At 47.3% G+C, this 22,413-nt stretch overlaps 1 protein-coding gene and 1 long non-coding RNA gene across 2 annotated transcripts in view; both read right to left on the bottom strand.

The window, feature by feature from the left end:
- The window catches only part of GANC (glucosidase alpha, neutral C), a 730,404-nt gene extending 729,991 nt beyond the window's left edge, over positions 1-413 (bottom strand). The window contains 1 exon segment of the mRNA XM_069638822.1: positions 228-413. Within this exon segment, the coding sequence (XP_069494923.1) occupies positions 228-256 (29 nt within the window). The 5' untranslated portion in view covers positions 257-413.
- A 6,097-nt stretch (positions 414-6,510) lies between these two features.
- The window catches only part of LOC138527563 (uncharacterized), a 40,244-nt gene continuing 24,341 nt past the window's right edge, over positions 6,511-22,413 (bottom strand). The window contains exon 2 of the long non-coding RNA XR_011283952.1: positions 6,511-6,866. This is a non-coding gene — a long non-coding RNA (uncharacterized lncRNA). The remainder of the gene's footprint in view (positions 6,867-22,413) is intronic.

Below are 22,413 nucleotides of genomic sequence, written 5' to 3'. Positions count from 1 at the left end.
AACACGAAAAGTGATGTCTCTCCTAATGTACACATTTCAGAACATCAAGCGAAAGCGTGGGTTTTATTGAAGAAAGATATTGCCCCAAACTCTAATGTCCAATTCATAATGTGACTATGACAAGATTTTACGATATGGATGATACTGAGAAAAAGAATGACAGTGAGAGGCAGTCATCAAGAAATATATATAAAGTTAGCTCCTGTCAGTGTCCAGATCCCTTTTACCTGACTTCCTGGCTGCTTACTGCGTCCATTTCACTGCGCAGTCTTATCGTTTTTCTTTCAGCTCGGTGCACACTGGGTGTGTTGCAACTGGCTTTTCTTCTTTTGAGCAAACTCTGACTGGGAAGCGCCTGGTGACGCCTCTTCTTTGCAAGCCGCCTGGGAGACGTAGTTTTTCTTTGACCATATATACGCTGAAAGGCAACCACAACAGGAGGTAAACATTCATGAGCGGGTGGTTTGACACATGCAACCTTTCTAAGAATGAAGGAGGGGGCTTTTTAGCACCGCCTGTGAAATTTGGAACGTTGCTGTGGGCATAAATGAAAGATGCAAAATATAAATAAGCAGGGGCAAATTCTCGAATGTTTTTTTCTCCTCAGCGATGTGTTCAAGGGGTCTGGCCAGCGCCTCTTTTGCGTTGCCGTCCAGCCCCCCTGAAAGACACGCTATGCAGTGATATAATTAGTTGTTGAATTTGAAAGCAATTTCTTCAGCGGCTTATACTCTGCATCAGAAGCAGCTGCTCTGCAGGGGGTTGTGGCGTTGCCCCGTGAGGGGATACGCACGCGGCGGCGTGACGTTGCACGTCGCCGCGTGCGCCTTAAATAAACGGGGCGTTCCCGGCCGCGACAGAGCGACCGGGGAGCCCGAAGCGTGCAGACGTGTTGGTGTCCCATCTGTGCATGCTGGGGCTCGCGGGCACGCAGCGGGGGCACCCAGAGACCCCCAACAGTGGCGACGAGTGTCGGATGCCCGGGCCCGGCGGTGAGCGCAATCCCGGAGTAATTTTTCGTTTCGAGTGAAACATCCGTGGATGTTTCGCATCACGCCGAGGCCGCGGACCACACGCGGCTGGCGGCCATCTTGCCCACGAGGTGGAGAGTCTTCTAACGGCTCCGGTTTGGAGCAGGAAGACAATCCAAACCTAATTTTTGGATCAACTGACTGCAGGCAGTACAACCTGCAGGCCCATGCCAAGATTTTGTCATTTTGGTGAATTTTCAGGCGGTGACGTCGTGTTGTAGCTGGGAGATGGACTGAGGTGGCTGGGCCTTCTCAGCCCATTCCTTTTATAGCTCAATTTTTGGAGACTTTTGTTCACGGATCCTCTTCAGGACCCTCTTCAACCCCTTCATCATCATCACGTGGGGGATGACGCTCCAGCTTCTGCGGCCCACGTGGACACCAGGCGCCTTGAGGTACTCTCCTTCAACCCTTTCATCATCACGTGGGTGGTGGCAGTGTGAGGAGTGGTGCAAGTTGCGGCCCTTAGAATTGGAACAAGGGTGCCTGTGCGCTTGCGCCTATGAGTGATCCTGGTGCCCTGGAGGGTGCGACTGCCACGGCTTCGGAGGAGTCGCAGGATGAAGATCTAACAGACCTGTTCCAGCAGAACCCCCCACAGCACATCCCACGCTCGACGACGTCTGGACTGCCTGTACAACCGGTGGGTGCACCCCCCCCTCCAGTCCAACCACCACCCCTGGCCATGGCCCAAGCCAGGGCGCAAGCGGCCTTGCAGCCAATTCCGGAGTTTGATGCTACGGGCCCTCCATCCAGCCTAGGGCCACGATGGAGGAGATGGATCGCAAGGCTAGATATGTACTTTCGGGCCGCCCAAGTCACGGACGACGACAGCATGGTGGCCACAATGCTATACTCCGCAGGGGTGACTGTGCAGGAGATCTTTGAATCTTTGACTCCAGCGGGTAACACATATGATCAGGCCAAAGCAGCCCTCCTGGCGCATTTCATCCCCCTTGCCAACGTGGACTTTGAAAGGTTCGTCATGCTGTCGGCCAAACAGAAGGAAGAGGAGACGCTTGACACTTTCTATGGCCGCCTGCGCCGCCTGTCACAAGGGTGTGCGTGGGGGGATGCGGAGGACATGATAAGGACCATGCTGATCCAGGCGTGCTCGTCAGGCAAGCTGAGGCGACAAGTCCTAAGAGAGCCCGGACTCACTCTGGCCAGGATTCTGGAGCTCGGGAGGTGCCATGAGGTGGCGGAAGCTCGAGCCAGCAAAATGGAGGCCGGTTCCCGCCCGGCGAAACCGGAGGAGGTGTGCGCCATCTGGCGGGGCGGCAGAGGGGTGCGAAAACCCGGTATACCTCCCAGAGACAGAGCGGGGAAGCCGGTAGAATCGTGCCAGAAATGCGGATATGATCTCCCCCACTCCTCGGAGTGCATGGCCAAAGGAAAAGTTTGTGGACGCTGTGGGGTGCCTGACCACTTCTCGAGGGTGTGCAGGGCGACTCTGCCTGTACTTATCCCGAGAGGGCAGCCCCGTCTGTGGGCCCCGCGGCAGTACCGCCCGCCGAGGGTAGCTCAGGTGGAACAGGTGGAACCAGAGGAGGCCCCGGCGGAAGAAGAAGTGGAGGAGGAGGAGGATGAGGAGAACATCTTCTTCGTCTCCAGCATGGAGGTCCTCAAGGGAAGGAGCAGAAGACAGCCGAGGTGTGTCGTGGAGGTTAACTGCTCGCCAGTCCCTGTGCTAGTCGACACGGGAGCCTCTGTAAATGTCATGGCGAGAGGACATTATGCTGCGCTCGACCCAGCCCCGAGACTGGCGACACCAAGGGCCCGTATCTTCGCATTTGGTGGGCGGGAGCCCTTGCCACTCGATGGGGTGTTCGTTGCCAAGGTGGAACACGACGGGTCGAAGATCAGGGCCCGCTTCTATGTGACTCCGGTGAGCAGCAACACCCTGCTCAGCTGTGCGGCAGCGGAGGCCCTTGGTATAGTCAGCTTCGCCTATTCAGTATACTTGGAGGACATCAACGACCTGCTCGACAAGTATGCTGACATCTTCAAAGGGATCGGGAGGATGAACGGCGAACCCGTGAGGCTCCACATCGACGAGTCGGTACAGCCCATAGCCCTGAAGCACAGGCGGATCCCATTCCATCTAAGGGACCAGGTGGACAAGGAACTCGATAACCTGGTGAACCTGGACGTAATTGAAAAGGTGGAGGGCCCCACACCCTGGGTATCCCCCATTGTCGTGGCGAGGAAACCTAAACAACCGGACTCTGTCCGAATCTGTGTGGACATGCGGTTGCCCAACAAGGCTATCAGGAGAGAACGACACCTGACCCCGACGATTGATGACATCATTGCGGAAGTGCAAGGGGCCCGTTTCTTCTCGAAGTTAGACTTACGGGCTGGGTATCACCAGGTTGTTCTCCACCCAGAGTCCCGTTATATAACGACTTTCACCACCCACAGGGGACTCTACAGGTACAAGCGTCTGAGCTTTGGAGTGTCGTCTGCAGCTGAGGTGTTTCAGAACTTAATCCGAGGCGCTCTCGCAGACCTGGAGGGCGTCCTGAACATTAGCGACGACATTCTGGTTTTTGCGAGGACTGAATCAGACCACCTGAAACGCCTAGCCAGGACTCTCGAGAGGCTGCAATCGCTGGGGCTCACCCTCCACAAGGACAAGTGTGAGTTCCTCCGCCCGACCATTGAGTTTTTCGGTTTCATCTTCAAGGAGGGCGGGGTGTCTCCTGACCCCAAGAAGGTTCAAGACATCAAGGCAGCACGACCCCCTGAGTCCGCATCAGAGGTGCGGAGCTTCCTCGGAATGGTGACGTACTGCGGGCGATTCATCAAGAATCTCGCCTCGAGGTCGGAACCTCTGAGGGCTCTGACGAAAAAGGACACTATCTGGCAGTGGGGCCCGTTAGAACAGGCGGCATTCGAGGACATCAAAGGTGCACTAACAGCGGAGGACACCGTGGCTTTCTTTGACCCTGCCTTGGAGTCGGAGATTGTTGTGGACGCCAGCCCGTTTGGCCTTGGGGCGGTCCTCACCCAGGTGAGCAGAGACGGAGGAATGAAGCCCGTGGCCTATGCGAGCAAGGCCCTCTCCGAAACCGAGCAGAGGTACTCTCAGATTGAGCGAGAGGCCCTGGCGGTTCTGTGGGGCTGCCGGCATTTCCGGCTATATGTGCTGGGGAGACCTGTGACAGTGGTAACAGACCACAAACCACTGATCCCAATCATGGCCGGATCCTCCTCCAAACCACCAGCCAGGATCGAGCGATGGATGCTGGCCCTCCTAGAATATGGCGTTAACCTTATCTACAGGCCAGGGGCCAACAATGCGGCGGACTACCTGTCCAGGCATCCGGTGGGCAGGGACGGGCCCGCCCAAGAGTCGTGCGCTGAGGAGGCCGATGATCACGTGAGCATGGTGGTCGAGAGTGCTACCCCCAATGCGATGCCGCTCCCCGAACTGGAGACCGCAGCAGCCAATGACGAATGCTTCCGCATCCTGCGAAGCTCGATGCAATCGGGGTCCTGGAAGACCGTGCTGGAGTTGGTGGCCGGGCGCACGCAGGAGGCCAAGGTGACCCTCGAGCAACTCTGGAAGGTGAGGGATGAACTGTCCTTCACGGAGTCGGGTCTGTTGCTGCGGGGTGATCGCCTGGTGGTGCCGGGCTCCAAGGTCCACGAAGTCATCAACCTGGCGCACCAGGGACACCAAGGGGCCGCCAAAACGAAGGCGAGGTTGAGGCTGAAGGTGTGGTTCCCCGAGCTGGAGAAGAAGGTGGACAACTTCGTAGCGGCCTGTGTATGGTGCCAGGCGGCTTCCCCAGTACAACGGGAGCCCGAGATCGAGGTAATGCCACGGGGGACCCGCCCATGGGAAGTTGTGCATGCGGACTTCGGATCCACGGCCGTGGGTACTCATTTCCTAGCCATCGTCGATGAGTACTCGCGATACCCGGAGGTGGAATTCGTTGAGTCGGTGGCATTCGAGCACGTGGTGGGCGCTGTGGAGAAGATCTTTGCCACCCATGGGTTCCCTGTGACCCTGTGCTCGGACAATGGATCCCCATTCCAGAGCGCGAGGTTCTCGGAATTCCTCGAGAGCTGCGGAGTGGCCCACCGGAAGGTGTCCCCGTTGTGGCCCCGCGCGAACGGGGACGCAGAGAGGCTGATGAGGACATTAAACAAGACGTTCCGGATAGCTCAGGGACAAGGTCAGCCTCTCCAGCGGGCGCTATACCAGTTCCTAAGAGTGTACCGCACTACCCCACATGCTTCAACTGGGGTGGCCCCGGCTGAGGCTCTGTTCCGCAGGTGCCCCCGAGGTCTCCTCCCGGAGGTGCCGGAGAAAGTACCCGGGGTAATAGACGACCAACGGGTGGAAGCGGAGCGGCTGGCAAGGACCAGTCAGGAAAATCTACGGAGGGGCCTTCGTCCGCAGCGGCTGGAACCGGGCGACGAAGTGTTGATTAGGAACCGGCATCCCCATGGGAAACTCTCGCTTCCATATGAGCCCGAGCCGCTGGACGTAGTGGCGGTGAAGGGGTCGATGGTGACGGCCTCGGATGGGAAGTCGGCCGTCACCCGGAACGTGAGTTTCTTCAAGAAACTGGGGGACTCTCGGACTGAACTCCCGCCTGACCCGGATGAGACGGTCCTCCCGGATGAAGACACCCCCCGGGGGGAATTCGTGGGGTCACCAGCACGAGACACCGGGGCGGCCGGGAGTCCGGCGACTGAGGTAGGTGGGAGGTACCCCCAGAGGGCTGGGCGAGGGAAACCTGCCTACCTCGGAGACTATGTGCTGGGGCCGATTGACTGGGCTCCGGAGTGAAGGGGATCCGGGAGGCTGTGAATAAATGGGGGCCTGGGGCTTGCGAGTTGTACATGCCAGTATGGGTAGTAATATGTTTGATGTGTTTTGTTGTGATTGTTCCTCCCCGAAAAAGGAGGAGTGTGGCGTTGCCCCGTGAGGGGATACGCACGCGGCGGCGTGACGTTGCACGTCGCCGCGTGCGCCTTAAATAAACGGGGCGTTCCCGGCCGCGACAGAGCGACCGGGGAGCCCGAAGCGTGCAGACGTGTTGGTGTCCCATCTGTGCATGCTGGGGCTCGCGGGCACGCAGCGGGGGCACCCAGAGACCCCCAACAGGGGTGGGCTGGGAGAGAGTTGGCACTGCAAGCAACTGAACGAATGCCATAAGCGCTGATGCTCAGCCTCAGTGTCAAAATGAGCCCCCACCTGGCAGCCCTGTAACAAATTAAGCACTGGTATATCAACTGACTTTCTTTACAACATGCACATCATAGCGAGAGGCCATATAACTTTAGTCCATAGGCTAGATTCTTGGAAATGTATGTAAATGAAAAAAAAACGCTGAGGATGCGCTGTTTTCCTTCGTGTTCGTTTCATAAGTGTCCAGGGGTTGTATGTGACACAATGACTAATCCCCCTCACTAGTGTGTGAAGGGGGTTTAGATTATATTAAAGACAAGGAGGCGAATATTATGCATTACAATCTTTACTCTGAAATCAAAGCAGCAAAGAAAAAACGTTTACAAACAAAAAAGTTTCAATAACAGAACTAAATAGAGTTCAATATCAATACAGGGGGGACTCCAAAATCCATCATGGAGGACAGGTTATGCCATGCAGGAGACCAATGAGCAGGGACCCTCCTCTATATATGTCCTTTACTCCAATCCCAACTCCTCTTTCCGTAGCTGTCTTGAACCAGACGTCCACTGCACAGACCAGATGAAAAATTATGAAGACAAAATCCAGCGAAGCTCCCGAATCACACACTCTCCACATCTTGTAACTATGACCAACGTTTCTGCACAGAACATCTCAGCCCAAAGCTGTAAGAACAACAAACAAAGAAGGGTGGGTGGATGGGAAGAACAACAAACCCACGAAGGTTCTCTCTTAAAACACCTGAATATATGCGCACCATAAATGCCATATCATATTAAGGGTGGGGGGGTGGGATAATACTCACCTCCTTGTTTTTAATAGAATCTAAACCCCCTTCTCACGGTAGTGTGGGAGATTAGTCATTCTATGGCAAGACAGGAGGCTCCTATTATGCAAGTTTGAAGCCCTTGCCTCACCTTAATTACCACATGGTCATACAATAGTGATAATACAATAAAAAGGAGAAAAAATGTTTAAAATGTTTCTATTTTAACCAACCAAAAATGTCCTCTAGGATAAGTCCCCCCCCCAGAAACTATCCTAGAAGGCATAACAGACTTAACTGCAAAGGACAAGGAAGATGCCAACTCAAGTAGTTCTCACAATAGCCAAATCCACATGGTTAAAAAAGGGGGGGGGCGGCACTAGACAAAAGGTCTTTCTATAGGAATAGCAGGCAAAAGGCATTAGGAGCACTAAGCTCCTCTGTCTTCAACATAAAACCAATAAAACTCTTAATGTCATACCATCTTCTGGTAAACACAGATAGTAAACATACCTAGCCTACGTGGAGTTTAAATGCAAAAGACTTGAGGGCCTTGTGCACCCAGAAGTGTCTACCCCTAGTCCTGTCCTTAACTACACAATTGACTCCAGTCATACGCAACACCTGTATACTAGTCAAACTTACGAAACCAATAAAAGTATTACGTCTTCTGGAGGCAGAAGCGGGATGGAAGAGTGGGGCTGCACCTGAAACACATCGGATAGCTGCTAAATAGCATCCTGACTAAGAGGAACCCAACCAGGGGACCCTGATGACAAAGAAATATATTCCCGAAAATCCTTGAAAACACCAGGAAGTGTTAAATCCGCCAAGTCGTAAGGACGCAGACCCTCAGAACTCCTGAGCCCTTGAAGAAGGACTCTGCTATCATGATAATAGGAAGATATTTACAAACTTGACCCTAAAGAGACAAAACTTGGCAAAGAGAAAACTCATCTTATATCCAATCGCTCCCTGAATGCCTGAACTCCCCTGCTAGATGCGCCAGGTGCTTGGACCTGCCCCTTCCCCATGGTTGATAAATCCCCTAGGGGAAAATACTAACCGAAGGAGGACACACTAAATTCCATAGTCTTGAGAAAGACTCTAGACTGCAAGGAGACTGATCACTAAACAATTAAAATGAAGTTGCTTACCGGAGGACTAACCTCCGTTTTAGTAAATCTTAACTATCTTGACACCCCCAGCATACCGAGCTGGCACTTTATTGCAGAACAATTCCCAGAGGGAACCAAAAGGTCTACCCACCATGCAGGCGGCTAAGTGAACCCCAGTCACTAACAAAGTGTCTCCCTGCCCTCGAGCAATCGCACTGACAGACACTTGCGGGGATGGCTAATGTTGAGCCGTTGAAACGCCCTGTGATAGAGAGGCTGTAATACCTTGGATGGAAGATGAGCACCACTCCCAGACCCCTCTATCCCACTGAGGGATATGGACCCTTCCTATAGGAGGAGATACAACCTCCTCCACTTATCTAAGGAAAAAGAAACTGCAACCCAGAAGGAGAAGGATGCAAACCCTGAGGTCCACACTGAAGGCCAGAAGTTGATCCTCTTACACCTCTTCAATATATATATACCTTTGCACTTATAACCAACCCCCATGACCCTAGAAGGGGGTCCCCTGAGGTGAGCCTGCAGCGGCTCCTCTTAACTGAGTGAAATATCAGGAAATTGGAGAAGAGGAAACCAAACAGACGGGAAGCAAATGCCCAGTGCGAGCACTGCACTGGTCACGAGCAAGAACTCCTGTTAAATGAAAAACAGAAACCATGAGGTGTTCCTCCCAGAGGTGTAACTTGATGATGCAAAACTCCCCCCGAAAAGGGTGGTAAGGGGTGGGGAAGGAGGGAGGGGCAATGACCTTGGGGTAATTATCATGCTCAGGGATTGAAAAGGCTGTGAAGGACTACTGGGGCCACCGTTCCTTCCACCCTAAGGCCTGGACCTCTGTATGCATGCAAGGCTGACTGGCCTCTTCGGAGATCAGGGGAAGGAAAGAAGCACATTGCACATAATAAAATAGCACTTATATAGTGCTAGGAGCCCTCAGGTATCTGAGCGCTGCTATTATTACTACTCACGGTGTGTGGTGTTCATTCATTGACCTCGGAAGGATGAAAAAGGTTGATTTTTACAGCTCTAGAATTCGAACCTGCGTCAGTAGGCTCTGCACAGATGTCAAAGCAAGCACTCTACTCACTGTGCTGAAGGGAAAAAAGCATGAAAAATAAACAGGCACCTATAAACTGCAACGAGAAACCACTCCCTTGAGGGCAAAAATTGAGCTTGTATTCCTCGAGCAGAGGAGAAATTGCATACACCGCTAGACGTATTAGCGGGAATAGACAAAGCCTTGGGAGGAAAGCTATAGGGGTAGCTACAGAATGTTATTATTTGGCAACTCTTTTCTCTGATACCAGCAAGTGTTCCCTAAACACTGCAACAAGGTCAGAAGCTGGGTGCTCAACGTTGTCTTGCTTACAAAACTAAACAAATACCTTTGATCTAACCTTGTCCCGGCGAATAGTTAAAATGAGATTGATCAATGCCATATTGGGACAACTAGTAAAGGAAATCACGCTACCCTTTAAAGAGTGGAAATAGTGTTGCCGAGCAGGCAAACCCCATCTGTACATCAAGCCCCGTAGCCCCTGTACATCAATAGGGACATTAGGGGTTATTTCCCTCTTCAGCCTGTCGAGAAAAAAAACTCGGTAACGAGCTCAACACCCGGCTACCATCCTTCCAGTCCTCATCTACACCTCGTACGGGGTCTTTCCCTTTCCCAGCGAGTAGAGTAGAGATCTCCAATTATTTGTATAAGAAATAGGGACTGAACTGCCTAAGGAAGCGAAAGGACTGAGTTATCCTGTAACCAACTAATGCATGGCCGACAGAATTATTAAAAGACTTAGGTTAGCGATGAAAGGCTAAGTTTGGCCCTGTGGGATTCAAAACTTTGTCAGCAGGCTCTGCACATATGTCAAAGCAAGCGCTCTACTCGCTGTGCTATCGGACCGGCTGCTCTGAGTTAAGGCCAGAAAGGAAGGAAGAACCCCCTAAGGTCCTGTTAACAACCTCTTCCAAACACTCTTTTCTTTGAAGTATTAAATAAATAAATAATAAATAATAAATACAAAGTAATCCTTGCCTAGGAAGTGGGGTTACGCCCGACAGGGGTCCGAAACCTGAGCCCTTATATAAAAGCCGATGCTTACTGAGCCAACTGGGCAACTGCCAACAGGAAAACGTTAATGTGCCTCACACATAGCTTAAAATATTGTTTAGGAGAGGAATACACTGAACAAGTACACCTCAAACTGCTCACCCTAGCAGGGTGTGGCAACCAGCAGCACACAAGGGGGTCAACCTCGCACTAGAACACAGGCAAAGCCTGCCACCGAGCAGGTTATGCACACTTACAGTGAAGACAATGACCTATGCCATATGCAGCACCTAAACAAATCTTCCGACTTTAAGCGAGGATACACTGAGCAAGTGCACCTCAAACTGCTCACCCTAGCAGGGTGTGGCAACCAGCAGTACACGAGCAGGCAACCTTGTACCAGAACACAGGCAAAGCCTGCTAGCAAGCAGGTTATGGCATACATACAAAGAAAGGCAATCACCTATGCCATATGCAGTGCTAAAACAAACTGCAGATTGGCAGTGCATCAAACTCTTGAGCGGGTGGACATCGCCATTATTAATTAAAAATATGAATTAAAATATAAATAAATATGTATTATTTAGACATGGCAGGAAACGAACCCAGGTCCTCCTGCCTGGCAAACATGCAGCTCTGTCATTGCACTAACGCAGAAGCTTTTGCTACATAAACATAGAAATGAAACATATGGGTCTGTGCGTGCCAGGCCTGAAGCTGCAGCTTCTCATAGACCAGCGTGCAACGGGACTTAGTATTCCCCAGTGCCTCTTAACTCAGGGAGGCCCTCGCGCGTGACCACAAATTGCCGCGTTCCTAAACAACAAAGCCTGTGCGCGCCGTGTCTGAAGCAGCAGCTTCCTATGAGACCGGCGCGCACCGGGAGCACACAAGGCAGGCAGGCCCAGCATACAGCTACTGGAATTCCCAGGACAATAATTTATCAAAGAGGCCCGCGCGCCGGGAGAGAAGCAGAAGCTTCCATTAGACCGGCGCGCGCAGGACTAAATAAACACTAGAAAGAAAACGAACGCTAAATTATTATGAAAAGAAAACACATTAGCAAAAGTAAAAGCCGCACGCAGCCTATTTTTAAAAATATCTGCTGTACAGAAACTGTTAACAGGGATTGCGGGACAACGGGAAGAGCTGCATATGATTTCTTACGCAATTTATCATTATAAAACTAATGATACAAAACAGCTCCTGTTTGCAGATACAATGGCAAAACAGTCAAATTTCCTCACATGATAGAGGAACCCAATATGAATTAACAAGTATAAATTAACAAAACATTATATTTACATTATATTTACTAATTTGTAAGGCCTAATGTACTACTAAGGCCCACTACTGTCTACCAGGCAAGACACAACTAAAAGGAGTGACTTAGCTATGGTGTCAGCAGCAAAGAAAGAGGAGTTGGGATTGGAGTAAAGGACATATATAGAGGAGGGTCCCTGCTTATTGGTCTCCTGCAGGGCATGATCTGACCTTCATGATGGATTGGGGAGTCCCCCTTGTATTGACATTGAACTCTATTTAGTTCTGTTATTGAAACTTTTTTGTTTGCAAAAGTTTTTTCTTTACTGCTGTGGTTTCAGAGTAAAGATTTGTAATGCATAATAGGAGCCTCCTGTCTTTCCATAGAATCGCTGGAAATAACATCAAGGGTGACACAATATAAACACCCATCCCAACATATTTTAGGACTGGTGCAATTATATAAACAAACTCCAGTTCTAAAATATTTGGAGAAAGTGTTGGATAGTGGCGAGTCACTCTCAATGCTCTTTCCAGTGATTATATCACTGGGTACCTGGCCTCCTACTTCCCTCAGTTGCACGAAAACCCATCCAAGGATGCTCACAAACCTCCCATAGCTACACCCATAGGAAAATAAACCAAAGGGAACTGCTCTGGGGCACTGATGTGTTTTCTCACATAGCACAAACCTGTATGGAGCACTGAATCACTGTGGCAAAGATTGTTTTCAATGCACCCCTTTGAATCCAATTTTGGCACACTAATATCATATATAAAGGTTTAGCATGACTGCATATCTAAGGGGGGTTGCCCCTAACAGGCTCTCAATCCACACTTGCATCCAACACTACTCAATCTGTATCTTATAATACTCCAAAACTGCCTTGGAATCTCAGTGTGACTATTAGCTCAACCGAACTGTGTCGCCACTATCCAGAATATAGTCCATCTATAATGGGCAAACACACATCCATCCTAATACAACAATTTAGCCGTGCCTAGCTGCCTCCATGTGTATGCAAACTCATTTCACACTTTCCCGCCCTCTTACTTCACTCTTCCATATGCTATTTTTCCTGACATACTAAGCTCTGGTTACCACGGGCAGGTGCACAAAAGGCCTCAGACAAACATTCCTCACACTGAAACTACTACTGTGGTGGCTTGGCGCAGTACAAAAAGCATAGTAACATTAAATAACATCTTGGAAAATAGTAGGAAGATCAGAACCATTCGCCCAAAAGAACTTCTTCCATAACCCTCAACAGAAGGATAGTGCACAGAACGGGTATATCAGCTAAAACGATGAGGCCCCGATGAGGACTAATGTAGCACTCTGCCGTTAAATAAAATAGTTGTGCAAGCATGAGATGCGCATTGTGCCTACCCATCGGTATTGGGGCCCACTGATTGCTAAGTAACCAAGAACCTGCCTGGGAACTGGGTCTGACTGATTCCTGAGGAGTGCTGTCGTTGTGCCAGGCTGAGTGAAAACCACTGTAGCAGAGGTGTGTTTATTTGTGTGTGTGTTTGTAAGAACAATGCATGCATGTATTTGGCGGGGGCTGTCTGTATCATAAGTTATTGGATGATGTTAGCGTATTTTGTGTGTACAATATTATCAAAGTGCAGCTTCATGAAAGGGATTTACAGTGGAAATACTGTAATCACATGCAGGTCATGGCTGTAGCTTCATGAAAGTGATTGGTTTACAGTGACCATTCTGGCATAACTTATGGCATCAATTTTATTAAATTGATTTACAGTAACAATTACTGGCATAGCTTGTGGCCACAACTTCATGAAGTGATTTACAGTGGCAATGCTGGCATATGTTCTGGTGTCAGGAACCACGCACGGGGGGCCTGGAGACAGTACGAGCGTTGGAGGTGCGGGGTCCCATCCTAAGATGGCCACTGTGCACCTCCCGTACACACACGTCTGATGCTGCTGGTAGCATGCTGCATATTCCAAGAAGATAACAGCTGCCCAGAACCGCAGCTGGTTTTGTCTCATTGCTCTGCATTTCTACAAGCAGACGATTTGCCCCTGGTACTGTGTTTTGCCTGTTCCCTGCTGTTGGTACTGGCAATCTTTGTTCCTCACCCTTTGCTACTCTGTTCCTGTACTCTGGCCCTGGTTACTCTTCCTTTTTATCCTGCTTCCTTCGCCTCTCGTTTCTGCTTCTTGCTGGTCCACCTTAGCAGGATCCTGGTGTCTGCCTCAAGTTTCGTTCTGTCCTAGAACTTGCTGTCTACACTTCATCTGGAGGTCTTCATCCTTCTTCCTGGGAGCAGCTGTGTCTACATCTTGTTTTTTTTCCAGAGCTCCGTTTTTTCCTCCATATTACTGCCATCCGGGAGGTCATTTTGACTGGAGTGTTTCGTTTCCTCTCTAGTCAGAGTGGCTTCCAGGAAGGACAAGTCTTACCTCAGCCAGACCCACTGTCAACGGATCGTGGAGATAAGGCCAGTCACTGACACGTGGGTGCAGCTGCATGAAAGTTAAAATGGCAATCCTGGTACATGTTGTGAACACAGGAACACAGGCCTCATTCAACTATTGTACAAAGCTTCTGTGTACTGTTGGTGGCATGGCATCTGGTTCCCCTGCTTAACTTGGTTGCTTAGATTAAGTCATGGGAAATGTTAATGCCCCTCCACTAAAAATATGCACCTGCCGCCAATGGCCTTGAATCACTTACAATGAAGCTACCGACCCCGGCACCAAAAGCTGCCTCCGCCAATGGGAAGAGCATAATAATGCTACTGACCACACACAGTGGTGGCTGGTAGGTTTAGGTAACAGGCACCGCCTCCCTTGTTTCTACACTAGGCGAAAGATATCAGAATGTATAAATAAAATGTACTTCCATCTTTCACATAGAGCAGAGCGTTGTGCAGCGCCGCAGCGGCATGAGCATCATGGACATTGAGCATGTGTGCTGGCCCAAGCTAGCCCAAACGTGGCACAGCCTCAGCTTCTTTACAGACCTTCGGGGGCCCCCTGAGCAGAGCTTGCAGGGGGTCACACATTTTTCGTTACACCACTGCTCATAATATCAATCCCTGACTATTTGATAACCTATGTCAGAATGTTGTGGTTTGGCCCCTTGTAAGCTAAATCTCTCTATATTTTTGTGATACTTGCTGACCAATTTCAATTGTAAGAACATATTTGAACCTGGTGACTTTCTAGTTACTTTGACACTGCTGTGTGCTTTTCCCGTTAGTAGCGTACTGACATTGAGCAAACGGCTAGCAATATTTACAAAGATATCATTTATAATCCATTTTTGATGTTATCTTATGTTATGTTAAAGGTTCTGGCACCTTGGCGCTCGGGCGGATCTGCAATGCAAGGAGGGTGGCGGGTAAGTTAGCAGGACTGAGCGGGGAAAAACGAGCAATAGAGCTGTGATGTGCTGTTGGCAGCTTCTATTCGTTGACACCGTTCACTGAGCGTAGGTGTGTTTTTCGGTTGGTAGCCGCCATGTGGGGTTGGGCGAGACTATGTGTGGTTTGCTTCGTTGTTGAGGTGAGTGCAGTTTGTTGTGCTGTAGAGGCATGGTTGTGTTTAGTTCAGAGTTTGAGACGGTGTATGCAGAAGGGTGAGTTGTTAGTAGGGTTAGTAGCAGTACCTTTCCTTCCGCTGCTGTTCTGACTAAATGAGGCCCATATCCCTTCCCATCGTACATTCTGGTCTGAAGCTATTACAGGTTCCTGCAGGGGTGATGTGTTCCCTGTGCCGAGCGGTCCGTCCGTGCGAGATATGGCCCACTAGCACAAATGGGGTAAATCTCAAACGATCCGAATGCTTCAACTGAATCTCACTGAGAATAATGTATTAATTTGACTATGAACAATGTATTTAACATATGGTTATGCAGTGAGTTCATATGTGGCTCCCGAACATTAAGATATCTACAAGGAAGGCTTTTTGTGAACATTTATATATTTTAAAAACAGCCCTCGTCAGGCACATACATGTGTGTTTGTGTTGTTGTTTTGAAGATTAGTGTACGCGCCTTGTTTCGCTTCCATCAAAGCATTGATCCATTGGATGAACCTATTAAATGAATAATGCACATCACCAAATATCACAAATGATCCTAAGACTGAGTATTACTCTTAAATAAGGTGGCCATTTTTGACTTCTGAAGTTAACTGGAAAAAGAAGCTCACTACAATTTGTTGGAATTATATTTGCAACTTTTAGTTTAAATTGCGGTCAACACCCTGGAGAGTGCAAGCAACCAATCAGGTTGCTACACGAGTGGCCTTTATTTGTCATTATAAATCCATGTCCAGAGCAAGCTCTTGGATGCAAACAGGATTAATGGCCCTTCTCAAAATCAAAATTCACCCGGATACATTGTCACGATTCTCTGAATCTCACAATGGGCCTCATTACGAGGTTGGAGGTAGCCTTGCCGGTTTTACTGGCAGGGCTACCCCCAAACTCGCATCCAGCTCCGGCACCTGCAAAAGCAGAATCACCGGGCCATTCCAACCTCGGCGGACCCGGTAATTCCCCTTGCGCGGGTGCCAGAGCCGGTACGTCCCCATTCCCATTTGAGCCCCCATAGGGCTCAATGGGAAGGATGGTAGCAGCGGTACCATTTATAACGGTACCGTTGCTAACATCATGTTTGCTCGCGGGTGCCGGTGCGGCCACCTGGTCAGACCTCATTCGGGGCTCGGACCACAGATCTCGCACAAGGGAGATCTGTGGTCCGAGGCCCGAATGAGGGAGACCAATGAGAACCTGTGAATGTGAAAATCCTAATAAGAAAGGAACTTTGGTGTTTGTTACATCAGGCCGTCTGCAATAAGAGACTGTCATTGGGAAAGAGACTTTAGTACAAGGCCCTGATACCTATGCTTTGAACTGTTTCCTCGTGGCCAAGAAGCCAGAGTGTGTGTGAAGCTCAAATGTGCCGCCTTGTCCTGTGCTGAAAACATGGTTACGGGAATCAGACTGCTCCACTATCCTGACATAACACTTTTCTTTTTGCCTACATTGTTGTCCCACACCATTTGTATTTGGAAAGTAAGGATTGGCAATAGGTTTATTAGTATAGATCCTTTTTTTGTTTTGACAGAGACTCCACTAGGCCTGCATTATTATTATTTGATGGTCATAGCTTGCTCCCATCCTTATGTTTAGGATTAGATATGCGTTTAACCAACCCATTGAAGTTCAATAAACACCATTGAACTGTGATCACTTGAGTATGTCTTCACTGTTTGATACCATGCCTTCCTTACAGTAACATGATGACCGTTTAGACTTTTTGGGGAATATTTAGATCAATGTTATATTATACAAGTTGCGCCCGCGACTCAAAGCACTGTACCTTTAAAAAACGTTCACTTTAGACTCATTTGTATATCCCCACTTTTGCTTAATTATTTTTAATTTGTTGGTTAACATATCTTTCTTTATATAGAGCTCACTGATGGAAATATAGACCTTCACCAATGAGGAATCCATAGACAGGTCGATTATCCCAATGGTGAGGCCAAGCCACATGCACGTAATAATGTTTTTGAGAGTTGAATGTGGTCAAATTTATAATGCTAATGTACCTTTTCAATTGGACTCTTTTCTGATTATATACATAAAATAAAGGAGCAAGATTCATTATCGATCACTGTTCAAGAGTCAACAGCAACATCACTCACCTATCAAGTAATTATTGTATACTAATCCTTTATATGCGACTAAACAATACATGAATGTGGCCTACTTCAAATTCAAACATATTGAAGATTATTATGTATAATATTAGTTATTTGTGTAGGACTGTCTCTCAATATGGACCATCGTCTGTATCTGATGTTTTTATTTTTTATTTTGCTTTTCCATCCGTATTAAAACAATTACTATGTCATAGGGTGATGCTGGAACTTCGACGACAATTCCTTCCTCATGTGAAACCAGTCTGGAGTATGAGGTATGCGTGTTAGAATTTGCTTTACATTGGTAGTTATGGATCTACTTTATTTGGTTTGAAATTAACATCAGTGTTTTATTTTTCAAAAAATGTACAATACTGTTAGAAAAGTGCAAAAAATTCAATCAAGAACCTTGTTGTATTTATCGCCTAAAAACATGAAACAATGAAAGTAAAACTTCCCCAAAACCATATTATGAAAATGAAATGCATGTAATCTTTCACTATATGAAATTTTATTGTTTTTGTTCATAACATTTAACTTCCTACCCAAAGCAGAATACATTAAAAAAGAAAACATTACAGCGCAAACTAATTTGGAAGGCAACATTTTAATCACTATGTTTTGCAGGATGATATCACATCAACTCCATGTGACATCTCAGAAAGTTATCAGGTGAAATGTAAAATATATATATGTTGAAAACATCACACATTACAAGTGTTCGACGTTATCTTGCTAAGAATTTTCAAACTGTTTTACAACGTCTAATCTTATCATTTACGGTCGACAATTATTTAAAACAACTTTGTCGAGAAGAACTTTGTGGGATTAAAGATTGTACAATTAAATGTGCTTGACAATAAATGTTTTTTAAAATAATGTTGTGGCCAAAGAATGCACCACTGAAGCGGTCGAAATTGAAGAGGCACATACATCAGAGGTATACATAACATAATCTGAAATATCATTAATCCCCACATCTGATTGGCATTGTAATTTTGTATATGTTGTAATGCTTAACGTACGTAAAGTAGGTTCTATTTGTAGGTATGTGGGCCTCATGACGAGTTGGGCGGTATCCCGGCTGTAATACCGTCCAACTGTTATTGCGTTAGCACCCACTGGTCCGGCGGTATTACCGCTGGATCACAGGTTGGGCTATAGTAGGAAAATACCCATTGGGTCCATGGTAAAAATGCTTTTTTTCAGCCCGGTCTTGTGGTCGGCACATCAAAGTCCACTGTTTTTAATCAAATAAAGAAAACAAGGGTAAATAACAAACCATTTTTTGTAGGAGATGATTTTAAGCAGATATTTAGCTGATATTACGTTTTTAGTTGGTAAATCATATCTTCGGTTTGTGTGCTATGACTTGAGCATGTTTTTATTTCAATCTGTTAGAGGACCAGTAGGAAGAGGAGCATAAAGATTCAGACAACAACAGAAACTAATGATGTCACTTGCCAAATGGGTGTCACTATGGAGAAACTACTTTTTGAGGCACAGCATGGTTGAGTCAAGATTCAGAGTCGTGATGCAGATGTCCAGTGGCGGAATACAAATGTAATGTCACCAGTGAGCCTTATAGAGTAACCACTGACCATTGCTACATTGCAAAACGTCACCTAGATGAAACTGAAGAAACAGAAGATATATCGGAATTGTTTGCAGACCCGATGACACAATCTACACATTCTAAAAAATGTCCATCGACAAAACCTTAAATTATCCCTGTTTCTCCAATTCATGCGGAAATATCACAGCCAGAAATAACTGAAGCACCTTCGCAATTCATTGACAAATCTGCTCATGATCTCGACTTCAGTATTCCTACTTTGGGGGAGTTGTCCACCATCGAATTGCAAACCACAGTACTGCAGGACGATTGGCTTTTAAAGGAGCAAAAATGCATTGTATTTGACTGCTGCCTGCTAGAGATTATACAAATTATTAAATGTGATCATAAATTACATAGGAGGATATTTGGGGAGCCATTGCTGTATTGTACTTGTATAGTCAAAGGCACCAACCCGAAAATCCAGGCCAACTGTGTCCACCACCATAACGCATTTCCATGGTCTGCACAACCTATGCTTGGAAAAGTGCCTGCTGGAAATTTACTTTGTTTATCTGCTTTGCTGTTCAGTGGATCAACATTCAGTAAAGTTTCAAGTTTCTGTCCATTTCTGGGACTTGGGTTCCTTGCTAAAACGCAGTACTACAAATATCAGAAGGATTTCTTGTTCCCTGCTATTAGCCAGGCCTGCAAACACAAACAGATATCAATTGACAGTACACTTGCTGGCAAAAGGGTCATGTTTGCTGGCGACGGACAATGTGACAGTCCAGGATTTTCCGCTAAATACTACTGCACTTACCACTTTGAAGACATGGGGCCTCATTTAAACTGTGCCGGTCCGGAAACAACAGTGCCGGTAAGCCTACCAGCACTGATGTTTCCAGACCGGCATAGTACGACTCTGTGGGCGGGTGCCGTCCCACCCGCCAGGTTCAGACCTGCTGGGCGGGACGGCACCCACCCGCAGAGTTCTCACGGTGCCAGTGCTCCCGTGTCCCCATTCCCACAGAGTCCTATCACACTCCATGGGAATGGGGACTAACAAAATTACTGGCGCCTGACTTTCCGGCCATCACACTCTGAATAGCCCGGCGGCACAGGGAAGTCAAGTGCCAGTAATTTTTTTCGGGTACGGCAGCAACCGGTTACCGCCAGACCTCTAATGAGGCACATGGAAAGTAAATAAATAGTGGGTTTTTTTCATCGTGCAGGTGTCTGAATGTAAATCGTCTGTTGCCATGGAGAAACATGGTTTCATTAAATCAATCGAACTTCTGGAATCCAGGGGATTGCAAATAGACCTAAAAGCCACTGACAGGCATGTTGGATCAGCAAAGTCCATGCAAGAGCATTCCGACACATACAGCATCAATTTGATGTATGGCACGTTGAAACATCATTTTCTAAATACATTACAGCTTCTGGTAATGGATCTGTAGAAATTCTACTTGAAATGTGGCTTTCATTGATGCACCATTGTTCCAAAATACACTCTTGGAGAGAAAATGAACATTTCCACGAATGTGGACATGGACTTTTGACTAAGGAGAAGGAGTGGAAGACGAAGTGGTTGGTGTCATGTTCCCCTCCTCACGCAGCACTGGAGATAATTGTGTATGACAAGGCACACTGGAGATTTAGAGGTGTTCCATAATATGTGCATAAAGTATAGGCCAAAAAGGTTGCATTTCCGCATAGACAGTATGGAGACCAGGACAAGACTGGCTGCACTTGCGTACAACAAGAACGTTGGGAGGGAACAAGCAAGAACTGCAGGAACTTTCGGGATGCTTTGTTACCACATGGCGTTCATAAAACGAAGCAAACAGTGCGTATCCAAGCCAATATTCCAGGATATGGATTTAGACTTTGTGAAAGATCTGACATTGACTGTGAAGGCCATGCATACGCATGGAATGGCTCCAGAGTTTGAGTCCAGGGCGCGGACTATGCCACACAACAGTGCAAAAGAGGCTTGTCCTCCAAAACATGAACTTGTTGAGAGGTTGGCTTCCAGATTTAAATGATTTGTAGCTGTCTTCACACATTTTTCACAAGCAAGTTTCAATATGTTACCCAATGTTTGGACAGAATATTGATAAAAAAAATGTAATGGTATAACAATTTCAATGTTAATGTTCAATAATGTATTTTTATTTCTTTATTGTTGGTGATGTAATTGTGTTAAATATGCATAAATGGTTTCATTTTACCTTTCCTTTCTTTATATTGCTTTTCCTCTTTCATTGTATATATATTAAAATCTAAAATGTCAATGTGAATATTTGAAGATGTGCCTTTATTTCAAAATCATGGAAAGGTTTTTGGGGATTGAAATTCTTGAGACATATGCTTTTCAATTCTATAAATCTTTTTTAAAGTCTGTGTAAAATGTTGATTACGACAATTCAAAAATCATCTGGAAATAATGCAATAATGTCTTTGAATATTTACAATACAACGGAAGCAAGATGTAATATTGACATTGTTCGAATTTATTGTGAATACCGACTAATCGCTTCCCAGCCTGCCCATCAATTACACCAACGTCAATGCAACTTCCAGGCAGACCGTCACAGACATCCTCTTTGTCGCTCCCTCTCCGGACATATCCATATGGTCTCTATCCTCTCCCATTTCCCATTTCTCTTGGTCGCCCATTAATAGTAGCACCAGATGGGAAGTACTCTTGTTTATCAGAATGGGCCCCTCTGGTTGACCCTCACCCCATGCAACTCATGCAATCCCTGGTACTTGCGCTCATGGCCTCCCCTTAGCAGTCATCTAGCCCATGTTGCTGCCCCCCTGCTCCACCCTCCCACCCCTTTCACCTGCATGCTCTCCTCTTTACCCTGCATTTCCCTTCCCACACTAGCACTCCGCATTTAGCCAACCGGCACTCACACCCACACCTCTTCCTCGCACTTCTTATAAAATGCACCATCCAAATTTCAACTGAACTAGAAGGTAGGACTGCTATTCTTATCTTTATCCCTTGTCCCAAACCACCCACTTGTCGGTCTTGTGGCACCTTGAAAGACCATTAGTTGTATAGGCGCATTACAAACATCCCAAAAAATACATTAAAATAAATACAATTCAAACAAGGATCGACGGAACAATAACCACTAGTTGTGTTGGGTGGTTGATATTAATCAAACAATCTTACCAGGTAGGGGTGCTAATGTGTGTACGTATCAGCCCAACTGCATTAGGCCACATATCTTGTTGACCATTTGCTTGCAACTCAGCACCGCCATTGCCCTGGTTTAGTTCACATGTACATGGCAGATCACATTTATTTACCATTCATGTTACACGATATACGAGAAGAAGTTGTGGTCGAGCACTTGATGGCAACTGTATCTATGGGGACCACCCACGAACAACTGAGCTAAAGACACTCAGTGCACTTGACAATTATTGTACAGACATATGGCCCATTGTTCTAAACTTCGATGCATATTTCCAATCATGGAAGCATAGGTAACCGCATGGAATGTCATCCGTGGATATGGTAATGCAGAGGGAATAAGTATGACCAATAAAAGATTTTTTTTTTATCTGTACGAAGTGGAGGTGCGTTCCTCCTAGAGCAAACGTTTTCTGAAAGGGCCATGGAAAGTGGTGAAAAGGATGGCATCCCAGATGCGCACATTCAGATTGTAATCAAACAAAGGCCTATGTTCCTATTTGCCAACAAAGGGGGGTCTGGGAATCTCTCT

The sequence above is a fragment of the Ambystoma mexicanum genome, chromosome 14 (genome assembly GCF_040938575.1).
Source record: "Ambystoma mexicanum isolate Mex_15411 chromosome 14, UKY_AmexF1_1, whole genome shotgun sequence".
NCBI lineage: Eukaryota > Metazoa > Chordata > Amphibia > Caudata > Ambystomatidae > Ambystoma > Ambystoma mexicanum.
This window is presented reverse-complemented; position numbering and strand designations above follow the sequence as displayed.